General features: G+C 41.3%; 1 protein-coding gene across 1 annotated transcript in view; it reads left to right on the top strand.

Moving 5' to 3' along the window:
• Positions 1-16815, top strand: part of MYO5A (myosin VA (heavy chain 12, myoxin)) — a gene marked incomplete at its 3' end in the record, with an annotated part of 74271 nt that overhangs the window by 13752 nt on the left and 43704 nt on the right. Inside the window, 1 exon segment of the mRNA XM_009577166.1 lies at positions 13299-13455. Coding sequence (XP_009575461.1) covers positions 13299-13455 — 157 coding nt within the window.

Below are 16815 nucleotides of genomic sequence, written 5' to 3'. Positions count from 1 at the left end.
CTCATATGGCGTTAATCTGCATTTATGCATGTAATTGATGAGATTTATTTTTCTGTTGTTTCTAATCTTTCCCAACTCAATGTTTAAGTGATCACTGGAATAATTGGTCATGATGCTCCTATCCATAAGGCTTCAGTGAGGAGTTCTAAATATTTACTCCTTAAGTCTTCTTGTTAGTTTATGATTTAATGATTTAGAATTTGTTCTTGCCAGCTTCATTACTCCTTCTGCTGTGGCTGAGAAACTCTTTCCACGTGCATGATTGTAACTAAATGATCTGTGTGGTCTTCTTCAGCCATAGAAAATGCCCCATGACAGCAATCAGGAAAGCTGGTGATTGTACACCAAATATTTGCATTGCGTCTTCAGAAAAAATACAGTGCAAAAATGTTGACTGTTGGAATGACAGGATGAAGCTCACATCTGGCTGGTGAAAAGTGGTTTTCAGCAACTGTTTGGGATTAATTGCAGTATAAAGCAGCACATAAAGATACCTTCGCATGTGAAATTTTCTGCATAGAGTGAGCGAAACAGTGTGGTATGTGTGGGCTGTGAAGTGGTATGCCCACCTGGCTATCCATTATTTCCTCTTTCAACAACAGTTTCTAGTGGAGGGTTAGTGAAAAGGAACATGGCTCGTCTGTACCTGCAGCTGACAATCACATAAGTGATTACTGTTTGCTCAGTAGCTGCTTGTCTTTTTCAGCACAGGAAAATGTGCACAGCTCTTTTAAGACTAATCTCATTTTGGATTATTATTTATTGTCTTTTTTTTTTCTTCCCCTCACCCCCCTCCGCTCTCCCCTTCTATTCCCCCCCTCTCGTCTGTATCTCTGTGCCTTTTTCCTTTTCTCTCTCCATCTCCTACAGCTCCTCTGCACAGACGGACAGCTTCATTTCCAACACCTTTCCTCTGCTGTGCCCAAAATAAGCAATGAACTAGTTTCACAACTGCATTTAAATTGTGTTAGACTTAGGGTTACGTACACCTCATACTGACCAATAACTTTGTTGGTTTGGGTTGTATGATCCTCCAGACCGCAGGTGTAACGGTTCCAGAGCAGATCTCTTCCTCTGTCCGAGCAAGAGGAGGTCCATCTGGGAGCGTGAACCAGCGGGAGGGAGCAGGATCAGTTGGGTGGGGACCTGTCCGAGGGGCTCCCCCCTGCCACAGGGCTTTTCTGCAGGGCATTTGGGGGCTGCTGTGGTGCTGTAGGAGCAGCTGTAACAAGCTGTGCTTTTGGAAAGAGCTGGGACCTGCACTCAGAGGTCTCTCTCTTCTCACAGATAGGCAATGTATTGTGCATGGATAGCTTGCTTCATTTGAGCAAATGTATTCCGGTTCGGGACAGACGAGTGTTTTAAAAGGAAGTAAATTATTATTGAAGAACTTATTTTGTCTCAGAAATATAAACCACAATGTCAGCATGTGGGTGTTTGCATGTGTTGAACCCTTTGAACTACAATGCGTACTGCTTTTCTAGGTCAGCATTTCCAAATTATTAACAAAAAAGAAATTTTGTCTTCACAGTTACCCCTCTGTGGTAACTATGAAAACAGAGGCAAAACATCAGTTGGCAAGTATTAGATTTTTTTTTTTTTTTAAAGCATTACAACTTCAGTAGGAATCATAACCATCAGCAGGTGCAGCTCATTTTCTTTGTAATGTTCAGTAGAAGCCTCCATTTTTAACTGGATGCTTTGCAGTAAGAGGAGATGTTGATGATTATACTCTTGAAACTGTTAAGAATTGCATTAATGTATGAGACTTATGATTATCAGTTTCCTAACACTGTTAGTTCTAAATCACTCTTACACAGGATCCCTTCACCTGCCTAGTAAGGGTATATTGCAGTAATTAAGATAATGGGGTTTTTTATCAGCACTTTGTTGGTCTGGTTTGTTCCATTCTACTTGTGGTTGATGCCAGATACAGCGGAGTTCACTGCTTTTCAATTTAATAAATTAACTTGGAGATTTGCTTCTGGTTAATTAGTAAAGTTGTCTAGCAAAGCGCAAGTTGAAAGTAACATCTGCAAACAGAATTACGTACTGATGACATCCCTATAAAACTCAATGAATACCAGGACAGAAGGCAACAGTGTTTAAAGCATCATTCTCCAAAGTTTTGCTTTTTCTGTTTGGACAAAGTGTAATGATTTATTCAATGGTAGTGTGTATCTTTTTCATTAAATAACTTTTAATAAGCAGGCTGCCTCTCTGTTTTGTCAGATTTTTGGAATGTGTCTGATGGCTCTGAGCTACAGGAAGATTTTTTTCTATCACTTTCTGTTTAAAAGGAGCTTGGTGAGCTGTTGAGTAGGTGTTTTGAAAGCACCTTGACTGACAGTCTCCAGTTATCCCAGGCATCCCAAGATGGTGTCCTCTTATAAAAATGCAAGTTTGATCAGCTGCTGCTTTGTTTCCAAGTGTCTGATAAATGGATACTCCATTCTCCTGTGGCAGGAGTCAGGAGGGGGATGATTAACAACCCATCATGGATCTGCATCCAGTTACGAAATGAGAGCCTGCTGCGGTGGGCACTGTGCAAACACACAAGGGCCTTCTTTGACTTACGGCTTTGACATACGACTTTTTAAATGAAACACTTACCTTGAGAAGAGATGGTACTTTTCAGGCTCTGTTGTTAAAATTAGAATGAAAAGGGAAATTGTCCCTTCTGGTGAGAACAGATGATTTTGGAATAGTCTCTTACACTTTGGGTCTGACATTTTATGATGTTACGGGTACAAGACAGCAGATGCGGTAATCAACATCAGGTAATCACTGCAAACATGCAGTGATAATTTTTAGGCAAAAGAAGGGTTAAGGATGGTCGTAGCTGGAAGCTAGAGTTCATGTGAGGTGTCCTGCTGGTAGCTAAGCAATGAGCTTTCGTAAACTATTGCAGGAGTGACCTCTGACTAATCCCTAGATAAATCAGTTCATAGTGCTGGCTCATCTTTGTGCTCCTCTGGAGTGCAATCTGTCATGATTTTGCAGCACGTGCTGACCTCAGTTTTCTTCATTTGTATGTGTTGAGAGATGTTACCGTCAATTCATTATCTTTTCACCTTTTGCCATTTTTACAGTCAAGAGCTGTGTTTCCTGGACACAATTAAAGTGGCAAGTGGTGCGATTTGTTAATTTTAAAAAAAAAGTACATCTGCTGGCTTTGAGAGTATTGCAGAACGTTTTTACCAAGCTGTTGTTGAAGAGGACCAAAAGAACTTGAGGTGTTTCGCAGTGGCTGAGTTTGCAGCTGGAACAGACTCAAGAGAGTTCAGATTATGCATATGTGTAATAGTAATATTTCACTTTTGTTTGGCACTTTCCATAAGCAGATCTGAAAGTCCTCTACAGAAGAGATCAGTATCATTATTTCCATTTTATGAGTTGAAAGAGACATGGGGAGTGGGAGAGCACCTTTGGCGAGTTAACCAAGGCAGCAAAAGCAGGGCATAGAGCCCCTGAATCGAAAATCCTGATCCAGTGTCTGATGACTTGATCGTCCAGTTTGACAATAAAATATGTGAGAATAGAGTATGTAACTGATAGTGCAGCAGTTAAATGGGTTTCCTGGTAACATTCTCCCAAAGCTAATTTGTTTTCAATGTACAAAAATTAACATGCTATATTTTGCATGCTTTCATTTCCCACAGCATGAAGGGGTCTCTGTGCCAGGTAACATATTGCATAATAACGTTTGCTTTCACAGAAGGCTTCATGTTTTCCAGGCACTTTACAAGCATTCACCAGTCTGTCTCCTCTGATACTAGTATATCAATTTCTGCTTGTATAGAAGACAGGTAAGGCAGAGATGGCGTGCTGTGGCTATGCCTGGATCAGCCCAGAGTTGGTCCCAGGCGCTGAGCTTCCAGCCCGCGGTCCTGTGCTCAGAACGTCCTCTTTTCTGCAGTTGCTAAAGAAGATGTCAGTGAGAAATGCTGTTAGGTTTAAAAAACCAGTTAAACTGGAAATATATTTAGAAATGTGGTTAAAGAACATGGTTTGTTGGACTAACGTTTCATGCCTATTAAAAATGAATGATTTTACAAAGAATTAATTTACTGCTTAGTCGGGAGCAATTGTTGTGATTCAAGGTGCAGCTGAATGTGTCTCTGAATTGCTAATGCGTGGCGTCTGTGAAGCCTGGGAGTGTCAGGTCAGAGCATGTTAGATCCAGATAGTCAAAATGAACCGATGGGTACAGGTGCAGGTGGAACAGACCAAGAAATGGGGCTGCTGTTCTGCACAAGAAGTGAAGCTGGCTCCTGGCACTAGGAGCTCGCTTTTTCTTCCCCCCCCATGGCCACAGAATGGTTCAAAGCACTTTAGTCTCTAATAATAATCCTTAGCGCTTACATAGCACTTTCTGGGCGTTTTACAAAAGTTTCCTTGTTAATCCACACAACAGCCCTTGGAGGGTGGAAAAAATAATTATCTGTGTCAGGCCGCACCTTTTGGGATGTGCCAATACAAATGAATTTGGAGGCTTCGGCACTGGGAACGCCGGGATGACGTGGCTCTGCGGGGAAGGAGGGGCTGTGCCTGCTGTGCAAAGGAGCACTGCAAGGAGGAAACTTTAAAAATGAGGGGAAAGGGTTTCCGGCAGTACGGGTGAAGGTAGAGCGCTGGGGTGGCATTTGTTGGTGCTGCCTGGTTGCAGGGGAGACTTCTCCAGAGGAAGGTGACCTCCCAGGGAGGGGGGCTCAGCAGCTACGTAGAGAGAATGGAAAGGTGTGCTTGTGTTATGTGGGCTGTAGGAAGCTGTTGGAAAGTAAGAGGACAAAACGGGGGTGCTTTCCCATGTTAAGGAGGCCAAGAGCCAAATCCAGAAATGGGATAACAGAACTTATTTAGGGCTGCAAAGACCTTTGTGATTAAAATAGTTTGTTCAGAAGGTTGACGAAGGGCAAGATGCTGCCTCCTGCCCTTGATGAGGGTGGTCGCGGGAAGGCTGCCCGGACCTGGCTGCTGCTGTTCTCGATCGGTCCAAGAGCATTAGAAAACTGCTGAATGAATTTTTATTTATTTATTTATTTATTGAACAATTAAATTACTTCTACTTGAAAAGCAAATCCTGGGTTTGTAGAGTTGCCAGTTTTCATAATGGCCCCTAACAGATGCTGCACACCCTGGGCTGAATTTCAAAGGCCTTTGCACTGAACAAGTGCTGCTGAACATGTAGAGCCTTGTTTGCTGCCACACAACACTGCGCTTAGGCAAAGGTGAAGCTAAATATATTGCACTGACTCGTGTTAAACCTTCCAGGGCTGCCTTTCATTTTAGGGTAAGTGTAAAAAGCAATTTTGGTCTTCTAGAAAAGCAAGTAACTGTAAGAATGGAAGCATCACACCAAAGTGGAGCACGATCGCTCAAAGAGTGAACCTGGGACCTACCCCGATGGGGACTGGGAAGGGCAGGTGTTGGGGAGAGCACAGGCTGGTGAGCTCTGCAAAAAAAATCCTTGTATCTCTCCCAAACCACGTTTTGTGCTGAAAAAAAAAAAAGGATGTATTTTGATTTCAAGTTTACAATCACTGGTATTTTTAGGAAACGCTCTATTTATTTCAACATTTATTGAAGTCAGACCTATTTAGTGAGCCTTCAGATGAGGTGTGCAAAACCTTATCATTTCATCTTATACCACGGATTTGTCCTTCTGTTGCTTTCTTCTTTTCCCTGCATTCGTCTGCTTCCCGTGCGTCCTCTTTCCTACGTTGGGAGATGCCCACCCAGTCCCTTGAAGACAGTGCTCCTTTAGCCTGCCGGGGCTGGCCTGCGGCTGGGAAGTTCCTTCCTAAATTTCTTAATAAGTTCATCAAGCTGCTTTCTGTGAAGCTCACAAAACATTCAATACTACAGAGAACTCTCAACTTCATATTGATACCTGATGAAAGCCGATGGATTTCACAAGAAAGGAGTTTAAAATCTTTTCTGTGGGTAATTATTCCAAGACTGGATAAGCTGTTTGGAAGGGGTGGAGCGTTAGATGTATTTCTCTGTTCCTGTAACATCAGTACTTCTAAGTTATTTGGGAACATCGATAAAGCAGTTACAATGATATGGAGCACTTCCACACTGCTTTTATTTTCAGTGCATTGTGTAAACTTCTTTTATTTCATTTTATCTATGAGGAAGTTATTTGGTAAAATTTTCTGTGCTCTTGTTTTTGTTATAGCTGCCTCGTGGGGGGAAACTGATCTTTGTTAAACAGATTTGTTCAGTCATGCTCTCAGATACAAAGATGTGTGAATGTTCTGACTGTAGATACTGCAGGTTATTTTGGTCATATGCTGTCACAAATATGCAACAGGGATGCTGAGAGATTGATTGCAAAAAATAGGATGCTTGCTTAGGTCAGAGTTATGTTTGTATTGCTGGAGACACTTAATCATGTCAGCTGCATGTATGTATGTGTATCCTTGCACAGTTTGGAAATCTGCTTTATATTGTAGGGTGTAAAACATGTCCCTTAGCTCAAACTAGGTTTGTGTTGGTCCCTGGTTAATCCTGTGGCTCTCAGAGTAGCTGCAGCTAATGGAAGTGCAGCGAGATTTCAAACATGCCAGCGTTTCAGAATGAATCCTATCTGACCTTTCAGCAATGTCATTAGCTTTTAAGTTATTTTCTTGGGTTGGTTATCCTGCTGCTGTACTTCAGCTGTAGGATGGCATATCACTAAGTTCCTTTTCTGTCTTTGATGGGCACGACACACATTGGTGTCAGTGGTAATTATGTGTGTACGCCGAGAACAGGATCTATCCCAAATGTTCCCTGAGTCACAGGTTCCTTCCCTGTGAGTTTGTGTTAGGTTCTTTGATCATTCAAAATTCACTGTTTTGAAAATATAAAGCAATTTCAGGCTTACAAGTCTACCTTATTACCACAGAACTGCAGCAGAGGAACAGCAGTGAGATAAAGCAGACCAGACTGCCACTGCTAGATTAAATAAAAGCTGTTTATTGTGTTCTTCTTCTTGCATTGAAGCAGTAGGAGATTTCAGTGTTTGAAAATCGCAGGATCAGGCCTTTAGCAGCAGTTTGTGCTGTTTTGATTTAAATAAAGAATGAAACTGTTATATGCCATGGGGTTGGTGCCCTTAGCCATAACCTAAACCTGTTATTCCAAAAGAAAAGAAGAAACCAGTAGCAACTCCACAAAAAAAAAAAAGCAGTAGATTTAATTAAACCTCTCAGCACTGGAGCAGTAAGCGGAGAAGATGTCCTGAAGGTGTGGTGGTCTTCAAACCACCCTGACAAGAAGCTTCCTTAAAAACATCAGCACCTTGGCAATGTCCTCAAGGTTAACAAACATAGATTGTTTAGGATCAATGGCAAAGTAAGTATTAATTTTCTTCTCATCAAATTGCCCTGTTATTTGGTCTCTTCATTTTATATTAGGGATAGCTCACTCTGATCTTTTCTGCCGATCTCATCTATGTTATATGGTGTTGAGACAACTCAATTTTGAAATAGTTCATCACAGGCAAGCATTTCAAAGTCCGTATCAGGATCTTTTAAACTCAGCTGTTAATGATGATACACTTTTGCCAGAGATGCTGGTGGCTTGGGTATGGATGGATTGATACGAATATTGAGGTTGATGTCAATAATTCTGTATTCCTTTTGTTTGTTTTCCCAGGCTGATGTTTTTGTGGTGTGTGTGCTTATATACATCTATTTGACATTATTAGCTGTGGAGTCATGAGTCTGAAAGACAAGATCAAGTGATACATCCAATGCATCAGTCATAGGAAGCAAAAAACCACAAAAACAATGTTGTGCTTTGATGATTAAATTGAATAGCTCTGGGCTTCTTTAATCCCCTCTGAAATGCTTATTGATGGGTAGGTTTTTAACTGTTTTAGTGTTCCTGCTTCAGAGAAGCATTTTCTATTAGTATAGAGGAAGAAGGTAAACAAAGATATCTGTAGGGATTTTTCAGTCTATATGTCTTGATTATCCTGATCTGTTTGGACGGTTTGCTATGGAAATAACGGCTGTGATGCAGTAAGCTGTTCTGGTTTTTGAGGGAACCAGCTTCAGTGGGTGTAGTGATCTTAAGGAATGAAAATTGTTTGAAAATTGAGAACTCTGCCTTTAATATTAGTAACTTTAATGTTTCATTTCTTGCACTGGTTTTTCTTTTTTGCCTCAATTTCTCCATTGGTCAACTGAAATCGTTAAAAGCTGCCTTAGATAATGACAGCTATCAATGATTAGTCAATGTTGTTGCAGCACTCCGTACACATTGAAGGTGCCCAGTGACAGTCTTGCTCCTGCTTCCACTGAAGCTGACAGCTGTGACCTCATGGCAGGAGGGTTTCCTCCATTCTGAGCCCTTCTGAAAGCATCTCCCTTAGATTTTTATGAAATACAAAATTTAAAGTTAGTAGTAGTCAATGCTATTAAAAGTATTGCATTAAAATATATGCATATCCTCAACAAAGGTTTTTTTTTCACATCTTGAAAACAAGATTTTTTTTTTAAATCACTTTCCGGTTTCTTGTGCATTGTCATTTCATTTGTATTCTGCAAAACACTTTTCTGCATGTAAGGTATCTCAAGTCAGTTTGTAGCACTCTTTTTTCTCCAACGCTGAGCCTCTTTTGAGCAGAAGGTATCTTCAGTCTTGAATTTTGCAATGGTTTTTCAAAGCATGAAAAACCCCTGCTGGAATGTAGGTTGAAATCTCAAGCTTCCAGGAGTTAAGTAAGTCTACATCTATCCTGTTTTAGCACTCTGATAGTGAATTTCCTCATAAACATATTGCCTGTCGACAGAATTCTGTAGGTAAAGCAAAATTGTCTTTAAAATTTACCAGCCTATGCACAAATCTGTTTCTGTCCTTTACCGGAATTATGATACGAAAAATTAGTGACATTTATTGCTCATTCTATGACCATTACTTGTCATAAGAAGTGGAGTTGTGTGTGGCTTGGATACAGCATCTGAATATTACCGTTCAAAATTAGACATCAGCATTTTTTCTGTGATAGCTAACACTATTTTAAATTATCAGTTATTTATTCCATAGTGTGTTACTGTTGTTTTATTTGACAAGAAATAGCTGTTACCCTCACATGACTCTTAAAGTACAGGCCCAAGAGAATGGATATGGAAGATTTCTGAATCAAGTCCCCTGCTACTGCAAGCAATCTCAGCCTTGTGAAATGTTTGGGCCTGTCATCTTAAAACTGAATTTTATTTTGGTTTTGTCCTTCCTTTATTCTTGTGCACTGTTCAGAAATGGGAAAAGCTGAATGTGATCCTGACCGACGCCTGAACATAATACTTTGTGTTTCCGTGAATGGTAAACTGCTCCCAGTCAATCTGTTTCAGTCTGCTGGGGTTAAACACCTCTTTTCAAGATAATTTGGCTTCGTATCGTATCACTGTAACATAGTTCTGTATCCTAGGATGTGATTGTTACCCACCTTTGGGTGAAAGAGGACTCCTCCACCTTCTTGTCTCCCAGCTTGCTTTCCCTCATTTCTCTTTGTAAAAGCATAATTAAAATCTTCCCTCCATTCAGAAGTAATCTTGATTTTAAAATAATCTAATTATGTGCTTTATTCAGAGAAAAAGTTCCAAGAAGATGAACTATTGCATAGATAATGGATTGTGGCATCAGGCTGCAAAGTGGTGTCACACATAACGCTGTTGCCCTACTTACTTGTTTCATTGGCTGCAAATTTTAATTATAGGTTTTTTTCTGACTGGTGACGTGTTAAGTGCTCAAAATGTCCGGTCAAAGGTTGAGGTCTAATGATTTAGCTAAAAATAATTCCAAAAGTGTTATTTATACCTGGGAAAGAACTCAGGGTGTTGTTGCTTGTGTTTTCTGGGGATTTTTTTTGTTTGTTTTGTTTTTAATGCAGCCTGATTATGAAAATTTCATTTGTCAAAAGCAGAGGTTATATTTTAGACTGACCATTGCTTATACCAAACCATTAAAAATAATTCTCACCACATTTCATGCACTATCCACGGTATTTTGATTCTATTTTACTTGTTATTTTCTTTTCAATGTGGCATTTTGTTTCTTAAAAATTTCTTTAAATTTTAATGACATGAAAGACCCCACTGCCGAGCTGACATGGCTGCCTGGCAGGGCTACCCCACCCCCCTTCTGAAAAGACTTAAGTATCTTGCTGCCTGTGGTAGGACGTCCATATGCCAAGTCCTCCCTGGGGTTGTGGCAGCAGCAGCTCATCCCCTGCCGCTGTTGCGTTTGGGGTGTTGTGTTACGCTGTCCTTTGTCCTTCAAATGTCGAGTGTGATCTTGGCTGTTTTGTTGTGTTTTCCTTTCTCTCTGCCAAAAAGCAGGAAGAATTATATGCTAGAGGATGGTCACTCCAGTGTTTTAAAGCAAAACAATGGACTAATGTACTTCTGAAGACAATAGTGGCTCTGAGCGTGGATGGAACGCTGGCAGGGCGATGGGAGAGGACTCCGCTGCAGACAATGAGCCAGCCCTTTGTTTCTTATGATTGCTGTAGCTGCTGCAAACACAAATACTCATTGCAGAAGAGATTGCAGCAACGTTTTCAGCTTGCACAGAGCCAGCCGTATCTTCTCTAGGCGAATTTATGAACAGTGTATGTGTATATGTACTTATACAGTAAAATAATAATGGATCCCTTATTCCTGAGCACATGAATGAGTCCTAAAGAGAAGAGTACATCTTCATATCTTATGACGTGAGGGAAGGAAACTCTAGGCTAATTAGCAACAGTATTCTTAAGGAGAAATTATTTCAAGCTCATTTTTTCATTACTGTCTTTGAGGACATGGGGCTTCCTCCTCTGCAGTGCTCTGAAGAGCCCGGTGTTTCCTACCACTCCTGAGCTCCCGACTGCAAAACCAGCGTGCGCTTTCCCCGCTCACACACGTGCCCTTCAGCCACGTGACAGTTAGAAGGAGACACCTTTATTTCGATGTTCCTCTCTTGGCAGCAGAGTTAGTTTTTTGTTGACAGTTTTGTCAGAAGTCTGTAGTACTGAGGTTGCATTACTTTGTTTTCTGTATTTTGGGAACTAAGCTAAAAATAAGCTCAATCATCAGAGGATACATTTCATAGGACTTGAGCTTCCTGAGTCTTCATATATTTAATGATATTTAATACACGAAACAGAGCTGGTGATCTACAAATTAAAAGCTTGTTATGTCGTTGCCCATCTCCTGTGTTACGCAGCTCCTGAAATCAGACCAGAAGTTTCCTATTTTATAATAGTATGGTTGGGGTTTTTTTCTGTGTGAAAGAGCAGTGGAGGGATAGAAGAAAGAGCACTGCCTGCCCTATCAAGAAATTGTTCTCTGTTTTCGACTCACTGCAGGAACTGTCTGTGTGAGAGGAAAATTGTTTGTTATTGGTCATCCCATTTAGGTCTTTGGCTGGACTTCTCTCACTCCTCTTTTTGAATGTGAGCATCCATACAACTCACGCCACCTCCTGACGTGCAGAGCTGCAGGCTGTCCCTCATGCATGTCTATCTGCCGCCAGTGGACTGAGGCGGGGGGGACAGGGAAGAAGCAAGAGTGTTTCTTCTTCCTTTCCCAGCTGGAAATCTTCATTGCTACCGCAAGCCATCCAGGCACCACGGACCTCCCTCAGGAGGTGCGCAGCGGGCTTGATGGCCGCTGTAAGGAACGGTCTCACGGGCGGTGTTTTCACCTTCCTGTGGCCAAGGCTGGCATGTCTGGCAGTTTGGTCTGCGTAACCTGGACTACACGCAACCTGGTGTCAAGCTGAACAGTTGTGCTTTCCCACAACTTTCCACTGAGACTGACAGCTTGGTGTATGTGAATGTGTGAACTGTGCTGTAGTTATTCACACCTATCGCATGTGTTAAATGGAAGTTGAGAACATAAAATTAGGTTGCTTTGATCTTCTTAACACTTTCCTATTAAATTTAAATCAGCACCCAGCCGTTTAAAATCATTTCCTTTTATCAAAATACGGAAAACCTGCTTCAGCCGATGCCTTCATTCGGTTAAATGAATCCCGCCTTGGCTCTCCTGGAGATGGGTGATGTAACCAGTGGCTCCTTCAGCCCACATCTTTGTGCAACACGACGTAGATGCTGGAGTCATGCTCTTATCTGGGGGCTTGGGGACATTTTTGAAGATAGGTAGCAGCTTGAGAATAACAATGTGATCTGTGATTTAGCTTCATAATTTCATCAGCAGCTTTTTTTTGACCATCTCAGAAATAGAACCCCAGATCTCCTGGAGGACCTTTAGGCTACAGAAACCAAATAGTTTTTCCATGCATATTTCTTCGGTTCCCCTGCGTAGCCTTTACTGGTGGCCTCAGCAGGCGTTCGGAGGCTGTGCAGACTGTATGTGTGCTGCCTGAACGTGTGCACACCCGACAGTTCATTCACAGTTACTGTGCTGTAAGTGCAGCCTGGTCGGGGGCTTGGTCATACTTTCTGTGTTCCAGCTCTGAAAATCTTTGGGGTAAAATATTATTCCTTCTTTCTCTGCTTTCCAGTATGTAAGATAGAGTTAAGCTCACGCAGTTCATAGGAGCATTTTGAAATGCCATTAATTTTAAATTCTTTTGCTTTGGAAATATAAAATACTGTATAAAGCATGTATGGTCTTTATTTTAAAAGATTCAGGCTATATAAATGCTAATTTCTATCCCTGTTATTTTGTAGTGTATTAGTCACACAGTTCGGGTTTATGGACAGAGGCCTCTTTGAGATGAGAGAAAATTGCAAATGGAGATTATTTTTTTAAATGAGAAGAAATTACTTCACAACAAAGGGATCGTCTTCACTCTAGAGCTGCTATTTGTGTCCTGAACAGCCCTGCTTGAATTTTTCAGATTCAGAACAATTCTGGGAAAAGCTGGTCATTAGATGAGAAGGACGAAAGGTTTCTGTTGCTGACTCTGCTGTTGATTTCTCTATCTGCAAGATGGCAAATGAGCACTGATAATTTAGTGGAGCGCTTTACCAGAGACTCTGGATAGAAGTAGCTGCAGAAGCACGTAGTGAATAGTGGTAGCAGGTACTTTACGTAGCCAGGTTCTCCAGAGCAGCTCTGCTGGCTGGCTGGGCTGTGGTGGCAGCATCAATCCTGACTGAGCATCCTGGTCGCAGGCAGTCCAGTCAGCCGTTCGGGCAGTGTGGTCACTAACAGCCTTCTTTCTGCCACATACATTTATATTATTGCTGTATTGCTAACATTTATGGTGGAAGGGTTGTTGCCAAGTTGGGGACACAAAAAATAAGTGTCCTTGAGAGAACAGCTGGTAATTAACATCTCTTTGTGTTTCAGAGATGAGCGAAATCAGTCAATCATTGTCAGTGGGGAATCTGGAGCCGGAAAGACCGTCTCTGCTAAGTATGCCATGAGGTACTTCGCCACGGTCAGTGGATCTGCCAGTGAAGCCAATGTTGAGGAGAAAGTCTTGGCCTCCAACCCCATCATGGAGGTAAGAGAGCTACTGCACTAACCCCCACCCTCCACCTGCAGTTATTGTACTGGGGCTAACATAAGCGTTCAGTAGAGAGAGCAATCCATACTTTTTTTAAGGATCAAAGAACCTAGAATAAATATCTTCTAAAATTTTGGTTTTAATCCATTTACCAGGAGGTGCTTTAAGCATCATTTTGTGTAGTATTTATGAAAGATAGAGAGAAGGCAGGAGGTAATGTTTCTGTATTGCTAATGTATTTCACATAACAAAGTGATTTTTATATGAATACTGCTTTAAATCTATTCAGCTTTGTAAAACTGGTAGTTCCCAGACCGCTGGCCAAATGCAAGTGCAGAACACTGTTTTTGTGTGTGAAATTCCAAAGAGGATTAAAACTTCTGGTCTTACCCACTGAACGTGTAGGGGCAGGTAGATTATACTTTGAAGTGAAGAGAGTTGTTGAGTAAAGCAAACGTTCAATTTTAGGAAATACGGTTAGGGAAGATAGACTGAGAAAGCAAAGTTACGTGAGATGTACACAGTTTCTTTCAGAGCAGAAAAACACGACAGAAGACATAATTTTGCTATAATGAGCTCAGACTAATGTTTCAGTTCTGGAAATTTGTGTAACTAACTGCAATCAAGTCCCAAAGCCATTGGCTTGGGAGCATAGGTGCTGGCAGTAGGCTGTGAGATAAAACGTACAGTTCCCTCCTGATTCAGGATCTCTGTTCTCCGGGAAGCTCAGGAGGTGCTGTAATTCCGAGGTCGTGGCCAAGCAGAAAACATTTCTTAGGCTAATGTGAATTGTTTTTTGTGTCTTTGCCTTTGCGTAGAAGTAGCTGAAGTTAAGGAACTATGTTAAGAAATGATTCACCAGAGAGAAACAGTCTCAGGGGAATTCCTTGAGAGAAGTAGCACTGTCCATAGGCACGCACATGCGCCTGCCTATGGACAACCTAAGAAAAATGCTTAGGACAACTGATGCTTTGGTAAATGTTTAGCATCTCTATGCAATAATGTAAGTATTAGTGGATAGACATGAGTGAATGGAGTGCACGCAGTGAAATGTGAAATGCAAAATGCTGCCATTGTTTTCTTTCTCAGGTATTTTTAAAAATGAACTGTGTGTTATTCCTTCTTTCCTCCTGGCGTGAGGAGTTCATGATACTCAAACTATAGCTACCCCATCACAGTTGTGTGTGTTCTGTCACAAGGTAATTGTGCCTGGTTTGTGGTGCTGTGTGGTTTTTGAAACTGTTTTGTGGGATAAAACAAGCTGTGCCCTGATGAGCAGTGGGCTCTGCTGTTGTGGGATCCAAATGTCCAGCTACGGGAGGCAGCCGGGGGAGCTGAGCCTTGTCTTGAGCTGCACCTGCCCCAGCGGGAGCAGCCTGGGCCCTGGGGAGCCGTGGCAGTTCTGCAGGTATGAGCTAATCCCAGAGTACTCCTTTCACTGCTCCAACGTTGGCAGTAAGTGTCGTACCATCCTTGGCCACGTTGAGATTCGGTGTGTGGCTGACAGGACCAGGGTGCTGAATGCCCCTTCTGCCTTCCCCTGCACACCACAGAGGTGGTACCTGGGGCCAGGCGTCCTCACCCGCTGAGTGACAGCTGTGGTCAGAGACTCTGCAGGGTGGATCTGCAGTTTGCTACTTGTTTACGGGGTGAAATGCAAACTGTCTACAGGTTTTCCTGTGCCACTTCTTTTCTTGGGTCTCAAAGCCTAAACCATACATCCTTCTCTTTCACTCCTTGGATCCCACCTCCCAATCAGTGGCCATCAGCTCACCGCTAATTGTCTGATTTAATTTCCAAAGCAAGGAAATCTAAATTGAGGACTAGAAATGAACTTTCCATCCTTTTTTATCCTTTTATCCACTGAAAAACAATGGTGGTGCTTTATTTTTATTTTCTAGGGGTAACAACAATTTCATGAACCTGGGTATATCTAAAATTTCAATTACTTTAAACATTGTTATAATTACATGAAAGTTATCCTTTTAACTTCAAACACTTGAACTTTATATAAGCTATAGAGTGAGTGTTGTGAAATCTGGTGTTGAGACAGACTCTAGGATAGCAAAATTAATGTTTCGAACTCTTCAGCTGATAAATCAGCAGAAACACAAATTAACCCATGAAGATTAGGAAGAAAATGAGTAATTCATTTTAGAAACAGGAAACTCCTCATTTGCTAAGTTGATTATAAAATCTTAGGAGCAGAAGGTCATTTTTTTTTTTAATTTCTATTTGGACAACCTAAACATCAGCATTTTCTGAGCTACCATCATTAGTATCAGAATTTCACATCATCTTTGCCTACTAATTACTCTGTAATATCAAGAGACCACTATACATTTCTAGCAACTATTTGAATAATTAGTTTTGTAGTCAATAACTATATACAGTTTTCCTATTGCAAATGTAGAAATTGTCGAGTCTTAAAACACATTTTTATATGTAATTTCCTGGCTCTCATTCTTTGTTACCCTGTATAGCTATGCAAATTCTACAGCTTAGTATGTACTCTGGTAAGCACTCTTACAACACCAAAGACTTTCTTAACTGTTTTTATAAGTAGTACCTTTCAAAGTAGTAATTGGTGTCTGAAAATACCGTAATGTTATATTGCTACCACCACTAACAAAATATATCACAGTAGCAATTTTAAAACACAAGAAATGCAGTTTGAGTACGTTCAGTTTGAATGAATTCAGTATTTCTTAGAACTGCAGAGATGCAATTTGTTCTTACAGCCTTTATAGCAACTGTTCGTCTGATACCCACTTTGACATCTGCTCGGTCAGGCGTGCGTGGTGCTGCTGCTGCTGTGGTGGGGTTTCTGAAAGTCTAATCCCTGCTGTACGTGGCTAGCCCTTACCGATTCACTGGCCTTTTGTTTACAGATTTGGAATACCGATACTCAGCATTGCTATTTGCTCTCATTTGTTTTTCTCAAGTTTTATTTCAGTACAGAGTTCCTAAGATGGCTACGTGAAGTAGGAAACTAGGACATAGATACAACTCTGTGTTCTTTAGTTATGGTGCACTTCAGAGGTACTTGATAACATACACACAGTGGCATATGATAAAAGGCAGCGTGCTGTATCTGAATTACTCCAAATGCCATTGCTTTTGATTCAGAGATATCTTTAGGATTTTTTTGGAAGGTGAATTGCTATATGATGTCTAGAACATGATCTAATTGAGAAGAGAAAATGCTTTTCTTTGAAGTTCAGCATGTTGTAATTTGCATGCCTGGAATTCTGATATATCCAGCTGGTACCTGTTGCGGGGTGAATCCTAACGCTGATGAGGTAAGGCAGAGGTGCACCAAGACTGTTCAGGAACTACAGTCATCATTTGCCCTGG

The sequence above is a fragment of the Fulmarus glacialis genome, unplaced genomic scaffold, assembly GCF_000690835.1.
Source record: "Fulmarus glacialis isolate BGI_N327 unplaced genomic scaffold, ASM69083v1 scaffold49150, whole genome shotgun sequence".
NCBI classification, from domain to species: domain Eukaryota; kingdom Metazoa; phylum Chordata; class Aves; order Procellariiformes; family Procellariidae; genus Fulmarus; species Fulmarus glacialis.
The sequence above is the reverse complement of the archived record's forward strand: the minus strand, read 5'-3'. Positions and strand labels throughout refer to the sequence as shown.